The sequence below is a fragment of the Corvus kubaryi genome, unplaced genomic scaffold, assembly GCF_017639235.1.
Source record: "Corvus kubaryi isolate FWS band 111438036 unplaced genomic scaffold, C.kubaryi_AGA036_p1.0 37398, whole genome shotgun sequence".
NCBI lineage: Eukaryota > Metazoa > Chordata > Aves > Passeriformes > Corvidae > Corvus > Corvus kubaryi.
Genome location: NW_024581137.1, coordinates 25,386,814 through 25,396,424, shown reverse-complemented (window position 1 = coordinate 25,396,424; position 9,611 = coordinate 25,386,814). Strand labels below are relative to the sequence as shown.

Below are 9,611 nucleotides of genomic sequence, written 5' to 3'. Positions count from 1 at the left end.
CCCCCCGCACCGCGCCGCGCAGCCCGCGGGACCGGCCGCGCCCCCGCCGCGGCACCGCCCCTCCGCGGGAAAATAATCCAATAATAATAACAACAGCAACAGCGATAATTCCCGGCAGCGCGGGCGCTGGGAAAGCGACTAACGGGCACAACCCCCGGCTGCTGGAGGTGTGTGTAGGGGGGCGCCCTTAAAAGTTGGAGGCCCCACGACAAGGGAGTCGCGCAACCCCGTGGGAAGGGTGGGCGAACTGCCCCCGGCTCTCCGGCGGAGGGGAGAAGGAGGGAGGGAAGGAGGCGGCAGTGGAGGATGCTGCGGAGGGAAACTTTGGAGCGGAGGGAGCACGTGAAGGGGGGAGCGGAGCGCCGCGCAGAGTGGGGGCCGGGGGGGGCCGGCCTCTCTCCATTTTGCCGTCGCGATGCCACAACCGCATCCAACAGTTTTTAAGCGATTCTAAAATGTATTTATTTATCCATTCAGTCGAAAATTGCCCCTCCACTAAGGCTTCCCTTCGGAGATCAGGGAGCCCGCCCCGGCGCCGAACCCAGCTTTTGTGAGAGAGGCTAACGCGTCCTGCAATGGAAGAGGTCTCGTATCTTAATGAACATCCCCGTGATTAGGAGATTGTGGCGGAGGCCTTCTGGGGAGTGGGATTTTTGATTTGCACCAAGTGCCCGAGGAGGCCTCGGGAAGATCTGTATGAGCTCCCGGCGCCCCCCGGCAGCCCAGATAAAGTTCCATGTGTCTCTTCTCCCCAAGTCTACCCCCCTCCCTCCAGAGTAGAGCCGAGGGAATCAAACATTCAAATTCAAAAACGAGCCAGTAGGACTATTCCTAATTAATACAACCCCGCTAATGAGTCAGCAGAAGCCAATCGGTTTCGTTGTTGCTCCGAATAATTTGATTAAACGTGGGTGTGTGTCTTTAACAGGGGAAGAACAATACACGAAACAAACATTTCCACCTTCATTTTTCAATATGGCAGTTACCCCATAGCGGAAATATAATTCTTGGCCCAGGGCTCGGACAGTAACAGTGCTGATGAAATTTGCTGATGCGCATTTAATTCAGCCGTAACCCTGCAGTTCCTGCAGATAACAGGAGGTTGTTCATTCCAAGCTGTGTTTACTCATAATCCGTGCCCATTACAACAGATTGAATAGACTAATTTTAAACGCGCTCTGTCACCTAAAGTGACATTCGTACGAGCCCCGTTTCCTAAAGCAGCTTTCAAAGGAGAGTTTTGTTGTTGTTGGGAGACTATTTGTCTCATTTCCGGGGGCAGATTACGATACCTATAGAACAGTAGCGAGTTAAAACATCGCTCCACAATAGTTTGTATTGTTTGCAGTCTCAGCTGGACTTTCACATTCAGATGTTGATTGCCTTCGGGTTTTTTTTCAACTTCCTTAACCTCTTCAGCTCAGCTAATCCACAAACACACCTGGTAGAATTACAGCTCTCTAGCTGCATGCTTTGAGAGGTCATTTCAGAAACATGTATTTCCTGAAAAGCAGATTCTTCCGGAAAAATAAGGTTTTTTTACTCAGTGAGAATAGAGTTTAAAAAGGAGGAAACATCAGCAAGCAAGCACCCATACACAGCACGCTAAATGCGGAAAGGTTTTTAAAAGAGCATATTTTCGCCAGTTTAGGTCCGACCGAAAACGCACCACGAAAAAATGAATACTAGGGACAAGCAAACCCCACCGGCCTTACTTTAAAAAGTTATGGGCAGACGATCTTTTGTTTGAATCCATCACACAAAGACCAAAACAAAATTTAAAATAAAAATCGCTCCAGGCTTAGTTATATTTGCATTTTATAGCATCGGTTAGAGCCTAATTTTTCCTCCCTCTGTTTCTTTTTGTTTCTTTCCCGTTTTTCAAGTTACTGTTTACGTCCAAACCAAGTTGTGAAAGCCCGGCCGCAGGCAGGAAAAATATTTCTTCGTCGATCCCATAATATGAAAAGAAATGAAATGTGCACGTTTGCCTGACCGGGTAGTGTTAGAGTAGTTACAGTGACAGCTAAACAATCTGCACTGCAATCTCTGCTTCAGTCACATTCAGGCGTCCTTTCCGCTCCTCCCCCTACCCCAGAAAACCCCGAATTACAATAATCTGCTACCCCCCAGGTCTGCTGAGGAAATGTCCTGCCTGGACACATTTCGCAGCAGTTTTCCTTCACCATTCCTGCCCCCACTCTGGAAAGCAGAAAGAAAGCCAGCCTCTGCATTTTGCCACCGAAACAAAGTCACACTTCGCGATACCTGTGTATTTCATACCCCGTTTATTTGTTTTCGTAATTCCACCCAGCACCTCCTCCACAGAACACTTCGCCTTCCTCCTCCCGCCGAAAACGCGTCCGCGACCCCAGACACTTTCGGATACAGGTGCGGGGGTAGTTACCCTCTTAAGCTTAAAAGCCTCCTTCTCCTGGTATATAAAACCACTTTCAAATCATTCTCGTGCTCGCCAGCGTCATGAAAACCAACCTTTAACTAATAGCTCCTAATCCAAACAGTTTGGGCAAGGCGGACCGTTGTTTAGACTGGCGGGGTACAGGGAGCCCGGCCGGGGGGACGCGGGCGGGTCCTCCCCCGCCGGCTCCCACCGTGGTAACTTGCAGTTGACACACACCGAGGTAGAAGCGGAGGGCAAGTGGAGTGGGCAGAGCCGGCCCTGCCGGAATATTTAGCCCGGGGGCGAGCTCCGATACTCCCGCAGAAAAAGGTAGGCCGGATTTTTTTTTTTTTTTTTTTTTTTTGCCATCTTAGTCTTTTATTTAGGCTCCCCAGAGCAGCGCAGGCTGCCAGCGCTGCTCTTCCAGGGACTGCGGGTGCCGCTCCACTCCGCGCCCGCCTCCCCCATCCCGCCACGCCGTGGCAGCACTGAGCACCCGCGGCCCCGCAATAAATAATCCGGCGCTCACTGCAGCTCCAGTCCGGCGGATACCGCAATGCAATGCAAATGCAGTGCTTTATCAGCCCGGTGGCACAAGCAGAGCCGAGGCTGCCGCTTAAAGCCCTCCGAGCCGCTCCTTCGCCGTGAGGAGGCGGGAGCGGAGCCGGGCTTCGCGGCGGGGAGTGCCGGGGGCGCCGTCCCCGGGTCCCCGCTGCTCCCCGCCCGCACACACCGCGGGGCACCGGCCCGCCGGCCGCCGCTCCCCCGCCCCAGCGCCGCACCGTAACAGTCACAACAAGGAGAGAAAGGGGGGGAAAGCTCCGTCTCCGGCGCTGAAATGGGCTAAGCCGCCGCCAAGCCCGCTCCGCGCAGCCGAGGCGCGCAAGCCGCCCACGCCGCGAACCGCCGGGAACGGACCCACGGCGGGGCAAGGGATTTATGCAGGCAGCGCTTGATCTGATAAAGAAAATCCAAGGCACATTCGCGCTGTTTCCCCCCGTCTAGAAATAGCCTTCCTCCCGGACATGGCAGAGAAGCTAGGAGACATTGTGCTGTTTGTTTTTTTGGGTTTTTTTTGGTATTTTTTTAATGAAATAGTAAAAAATAAATTACATCTAAATTTCGTCAACCGCAAATGAAATTTAAGTTAATGAGTTAATGATGCGAATTAATATTTTAAAATGTTTGGGGATATCACTTTTTTTCCCTCGTGCTGGGAAAAAAAAATCCCCTCCACTGATGCTGTAAAACTGAATTATTAGAAAATAACCTGAACGTCACAACATACCCCTGGCTAATGCAAAAAGAAATCAACTTCGTGAAAAAACAAATATATATATACACCGCTTCCTTGCTAAATCACAGAAAACAAACATTTTATTTAGGCATATTTTTGCATGCACTGGTTAAGTCAAAATCAACTGAGCTGCAGCCATCTCTATTTTTGGCCGGTAACATTTCCATTTGGTTTAATTGCACATGTCTAATATTTAAACGTATTAAACCATTTTTCCCTGCTTACAGTAGTGTCATATACATTTCTCACCTTTTAGGTTCTGGCTCACAGGAGCCCCTGCGACTTTGACAGCTGTCGCTTTGGCTGCACAGGAGACGAATCGCCCTCCTTTTGGTGCCAGAAGAAGCAGGAAATTAGCCAGGTTGCAAGTTGAAAATCTGCCACGCCAGTGCTTTGAATCCAATATGCCACACCTTCCAGCGGGGGAACTGGAAATTGCCATCCCGGATCTGTGTTCTAGGCGGCTGCTTATGCCGAACCTCCGCACACTTTGTTCACTATTGCCTTACAAAGAACAAATGAAATGGGGATTGAAAGCCAGAGAGATCCGAAGCAGGACAGAGCTCAGCAAAAGAATGCGGCTCTATTCTCGCAAGGGAAATTATAAAAAAGTTCATGTTCACGGTTACCATCCACATGACCGACAACGACCAATGGAAAAACCGAACAACTCATAAAGTTGTATTGCAAAGTTGTAAATTTTCATAAACAACAACGGATTTATGGCCTTTTCCTCATCACTAAGAAGAGGCAGGTCTTAGAGAGGCGCCATCTTACCACAGAGGCAGCCCTGGAGTTTTTTAAAAGACCTGGACTTTGTACTAATTTTATTAAAATTACAATTAGTACATTGACCAGGAATGGAGTGTAGTAGAAAAAAGGGAACTTCAGCGCAAAAAATGCTCCAGGTCTACCTCTATTTACCCGGCCGAATAAAGGGACTTTTCAGGTTAGATTTTTTTTTTTTAATTAAAATTAAAAAAGGGAAATATTAGATCTCATTGATATTACGTGGTACCTGACAAAAATGAGACGTTTTCTAAAGTGGGGCAATTTTTTCCCATTTTCGTGCCACCGTGATGCCCCCTGGCCCCCAAAAGCCGCACACACAAACCACATATATATCCGATCAGATCATTTACACTTGGAAGTTTCGCATTGCACTTTCTGTTCATTACAAAATATTCTTTCACTGCATGCGATTTCGACTTGATCGCCGATCGTCTGGACTGGGGTTATGACTGCAAGAGGACACGGGAACACGGTGGAAGGAAGCTCTCCCATAAAGAAGGCTTTCCGCTTTATTAATCAACAACGCCAGGGAAAAAAAAAATCACGAAGTCGAGATAGAGATATTGACTGATTCCTATCAATTCATCACCTGGGATTTTTTTTTTTCCTTTCTGATTAACAACAAAAAAATAATGTTTAGAGGGTCTAATTTCTTTATTTGACTGTGTAATATATTTTTTTATGCTTCCCTCGAACTGGTTCCTTAATAAAGAAACACAATTCATTGTCAACAAGCATATTTATTTTCTGTGTAACATAAAACACATTTATCGTGGGAGATAGTTGAACACGGTATCACTTCCAAAGAGAGTTCACAGACATTTTTTTTCCCACTTCCAATACTTACACGGCATATCCAAATGTTCACAACGAACACATCGAAACACATTGTAACATACAATTTGTGAATAAACTTTAGCCAAACCTTCAAGACGGATTTATACAGAGTTCTTAACAATACATCATGCTACAAACTTTCCAAATTAATTACATACTTCCGAATTTATGACATGATCTTACAAATGAGGTTCAAGACGAATATAAATGACAAAAAAATTACAATATCTGCTATTGTAGGAAAATTCATGGTATTACATATTAACACGTTCAGATAATCAGGACAAACAGTTTGTGGATTTTTTTTTTTTTTAAGGTGGTTACATGATCATTTAAATTCACTTTTCAAAGAACACTTTCCGCTGTATTAAGTAAGATCAATGTAGAATAAGAAAACGGCCTTTAGCAGAAGCAGCCGAAGGTAGAAGCCAACGGGAGATATTAAACCGCTTTGTACAATATTGGCGTGTGTTTGCTTCCTCTCTCAGAATAGCAAAGAATCGAGAACAAAGATATATTGCAGCATATGGTTTTCATTTATAATTGCTTTGGAATAAATATATTATTTTAAATTTAAATATATTCAGACTTTTCGGTACCAAATTCTATACCAAAGCTATTGATGCGTGCTTTTCGAATTACTACACTTACATGTCTAAAAGCATTTTGCGATTCACATTAGTAATCTTGTAACATCCTTTTGACTACTAAAATACAGTATACTTTCGAAGATAGGTAGGCAGAGCAAGATATATAGGTAGGTAGTCTGGAAAATAGGTAGTACAAATAATTGCTGTAGAGTGTAGTGGTTTGTGGAACATTTTTTCCCCCTTACTTGCTGTTTTAACCTTTTGTTAGTGTAGCTATTACTTATGATACTTTTCTAACAACAATAAAAAGAAAAAGAAAACAAAAAGAGAAGTGCAGAGCTACTTATTCAAAATTAGGTAGTTTTTCTTAATGTCAGCCTAATGCACTTTTCCCCTTACACATGATTGGGACTATTGAGTCAGGTAGTTACTTCGGAAGGTCACGGTTTACTATCTGTGCAAGCAGCAGTTCTCCCACTGAAATGTCCCCTGAAGAAGCCCACCCAGGTTTGGGTTAATGAAGAAAAAAACCAAACTGATTGTAAGATGCTCTTAGGAAATATTACCGAAAGGTTCGGCATAGGGCAGGTTTGGGGAGTATGGGAGAGTGGAGAGAAGGCTGGAAAACCAACCCAAGAAATGTTTTCATGTTTGCAAATGCTCGCTTTCAAGATGATTATTAAAGGGAACTGATTTTTTTTTTAATAAAAACAGTAAGTCTCTCTTTTTCTTTTTTTTTTTTTCCTTTAAAGGGAGCTTTTCCAACTGTCATGTGCATACACTATTCTAAGAGATCACTTCCTTGAGTGGGACTTCTTAGTCCTCCTCCTCTTCGTCTTCTTCCACTTTCTCGACAGAAGCTGCTGCTGACGTGGGCTCGTTGGGAGCCGGGGTGCTGGAGCTCTTCTCCTTGTGCTCCTTCTTCCACTTCATCCTCCGGTTTTGGAACCAGATTTTGATCTGCCTCTCCGTCAGGCAGAGGGCATGGGCGATCTCTATCCTTCGCCGCCGAGTCAGATAACGATTGAAGTGGAATTCCTTCTCCAGCTCCAGGGTCTGGTAGCGGGTGTAGGTCTGGCGCCCTCGCTTCCTATCTGGACCTGAAAACAGGCAAACACACGGCCAGGAGTTAGACAAGAAGAGAAGTGGAAAGTTTTCTCTTTTTATTTTTCTTGTTGATGTTTTTAATGAATAAATAAATAAACAAACAAAAAAGTGGCCGAGCCAGACTGAACGATCCCCTTCTTCGACTTCCACCCGCCCCCACACTTTGCCCTAACAAAGACATTTCAACCACACGACCTGCCCTGCTCAGGCAGGGCAAAAATTAAGTTGCTCGAGACCTAGAAAAAGTGAAGAGAAAGCATTCAGGAGAGGAGGTGGGGGAGGAAATTGCTTTTGGGAGGAGGAACTTTTCCCCCAGGCGATGTATTTCCCTAAAACCTTCCAGACTTTCACGTTTCACAAGGGGAAATAAAAAGCTGGAAGGCTGGGCTGTATTTATTTTATTTTAATGTCGTGGGCTCCCCCCCCCATCCCCCCCCCATCCCGCCTGGATCGTAAACAATACATAGCATTTAGCTCCAGAAGAGAGCTCTCCTTTTTCACACAGACTCTCGTCCCCCAGCCCCCCCTCCCCCCTCCGTTTTCCTGTTTAGTACATTTCTATAGATCCTTATCTCCGTGGAAAGGGCAGGGGGGGACGAGAGTGGCACGTCTCGGCAACGCGGGCTGGCAAAGTCCTCAGTATGCCGTCCCTCGGTCCTAAACGCCCCTGTCCCCTCCGCCTTCCCCAGCGAGCGGGATTTTTTTTCCCAACTTCGACAGCAGGGCAGGGGAGACGCTTACCCGCGGGGGCTCTGGGAGCCCGCAGCCAACTCTCCGCTTTTTAGTAGCAAACAGCGCAAATCAACTCAATGCTAAAATTCCATAGCAAATGGAGTTAAATAAATTTACGAGGCTAGAACCCATTAATTGGGCAATAAAAAGTTTTATGATACTCATTTACATACAATGCCACGGGCTTTCTACGCAATGGCGCCTCGGCTATAATTAAAACCATAAAGGCTGTGCTGACAGTAATCCTGGCGACACGCTTTGCCTGACTGCCACGGCTCCGAGCCCTCTCCGCTCGCCCCTACCTGAAGACCTCATCCAGGGGTATATCCGGAAATTAGGCTCAGCCTGGTTGTGCAGGTTGCCTTCCTCCGCTTTCTCACAGCTGGGTTTGGTTAGCTCATTGCAGAGGACGGGAATGTTCTGATCAAAAGAGGAACAATGCAGGTTGTAGGCATCAGAGCCCAGGCTGTATCCGGAAGAGAACGGGCTTTGATATATGGTACTGTTCACATTGTACAAGCCGGGCATGGAGGAGGCGAAGGCACCCGCGCCTGGTCCATAGCCGCTTCTCTGGGAGTTGCTTGCAAAGGAGCAAGAAGTAGGCTCCGCATTTTGGAAAAGAGAAGCCCCCGCCGTATATTTGCTAAAAAGCGCATTCACATAATACGAAGAGCTCATAATTTTGACCTGTGATTTGTTGTCCGGCAGGCTTCAGTGTCGGTTTTACGAGGTAGCGTGATATATGATAACATTACACCCCCAGATTTACACCAAACCCCATTTTCTTTTGGACTGAGCTGCCCGGAGCACGTGACCGGTCATGTGACGCCGCCCGCCAATCCCCGCCCGCCTCACAGGTGGTGCCGGCCGGGGCCCGACGGTGCCCGGCCATGGACGGGCTGGGGCCGCCGCCGCCGCCGCCGCCGCTGCTGCTGCTGCTGCTGCTGCCGCCGCTGCTGCCGCTGCTGCTCCCGCTGCCGCCGCTCCAGCCGCTGCCGCCGCGCCCGACAGCGCCCTCCAGCCGCCCTCCAGCCGCCCTCCAGCCGCCGCCCGGGCCGGCCCCTCGGCCCCCGGGGACGCGCGCACCCCGCGTGGTCGCTGATGGACCGGGGGGCGTTGCGACAAATCAAATTTAAAAATTTTAAATATATATGTCTATGTGTGTGTGTATGTATCTATATCAAGTTTAAAGGGGGTGGCTCATTCCCCCCGCGTTGTTTTCCCGTAATGGAAAGAATCAGGAGGTAACCCTGCAACAGGGTTTGCGAGGGCACCCCCCTCTGGTCCCGAGGGGTGCCGAGCCTTGGAAATCAAGGCACTCCCTAGCAGTCAGCAGCGGGGAAAAAAAAAAATCGCAGTCACCCTCCCCGGGGAAAGGCGAAAAACAACCCAAACAAAACAAAAACCAACCCCCCAAACAAACAACGACATCCAACCAAACAAAAAACTCCCACCCAGCAATAGAACACACCAAAAAAAAACCACCACCCACCAAAAATAATGGCAAAAAGAATTTTAAAAATTGGGGGTTCAACTTTCTGAACTTCTCAAGAAGAAAAAACAGAATAAACCGAAACTCCAGAGTTGAAGAAATCGCCTACAAATGGCTTCAAATTGCCGCCGCCTGTTTACTGCCCGAGTTACCTTTCCGCCCTACATACCTTGCAGTCCAGAGCGTGAGGCAGCAGCGGTACACGCGGATGACGGGGAGAGTGGCTGCCTTTCTAAACACTGGGCTCCCCAACAATGCGAATGGCTCTCCATTGAGGATGCTGCTCCGTGCCCTTCCTTTAAACGGATCGTAAAATGAGTTTCCTTCCCTCAGACAGGGAGTCCTGGTAAAGACAGCTTTTAC

General features: G+C 47.7%; 2 protein-coding genes across 3 annotated transcripts in view; both read right to left on the bottom strand.

Moving 5' to 3' along the window:
- Window positions 1-4,488, bottom strand: part of HOXA3 (homeobox A3) — a 46,331-nt gene extending 41,843 nt beyond the window's left edge. For both annotated transcript variants that reach the window (XR_006018746.1, XM_042044470.1), the window contains exon 1: window positions 3,948-4,488. Coding sequence is in view for 1 of the 2 variants with exons in the window: in XM_042044470.1 (XP_041900404.1) it covers window positions 3,948-4,140 (193 nt within the window). In the remaining variant the exon portion in view is untranslated. The remainder of the gene's footprint in view (window positions 1-3,947) is intronic.
- A 722-nt stretch (window positions 4,489-5,210) lies between these two features.
- On the bottom strand, window positions 5,211-8,673 carry HOXA7 (homeobox A7). Its single transcript, XM_042044476.1, has 2 exons — window positions 8,059-8,673; window positions 5,211-7,017 (listed from the first exon to the last, which is right to left on the bottom strand). The coding sequence occupies exons 1-2, from the start codon at window positions 8,432-8,434 to the stop codon at window positions 6,734-6,736; spliced, it is 660 nt and encodes a 219-aa protein (XP_041900410.1). The 5' UTR covers window positions 8,435-8,673; the 3' UTR covers window positions 5,211-6,733.
- Between the last annotated feature and the right edge of the window lie 938 nt (window positions 8,674-9,611).

Excerpts from the sequence above, each read along its gene's own strand:
- HOXA7 (XM_042044476.1), bottom strand. The coding sequence starts at position 8,434 with ATGAGCTCTTCGTATTATGTGAATGCGCTTTTTAGCAAATATACGGCG. Across the intron at positions 7,018-8,058 it reads CCCCTGGATGAGGTCTTCAG|GTCCAGATAGGAAGCGAGGG; the intron begins GTAGGGGCGAGC and ends GCCTGTTTTCAG.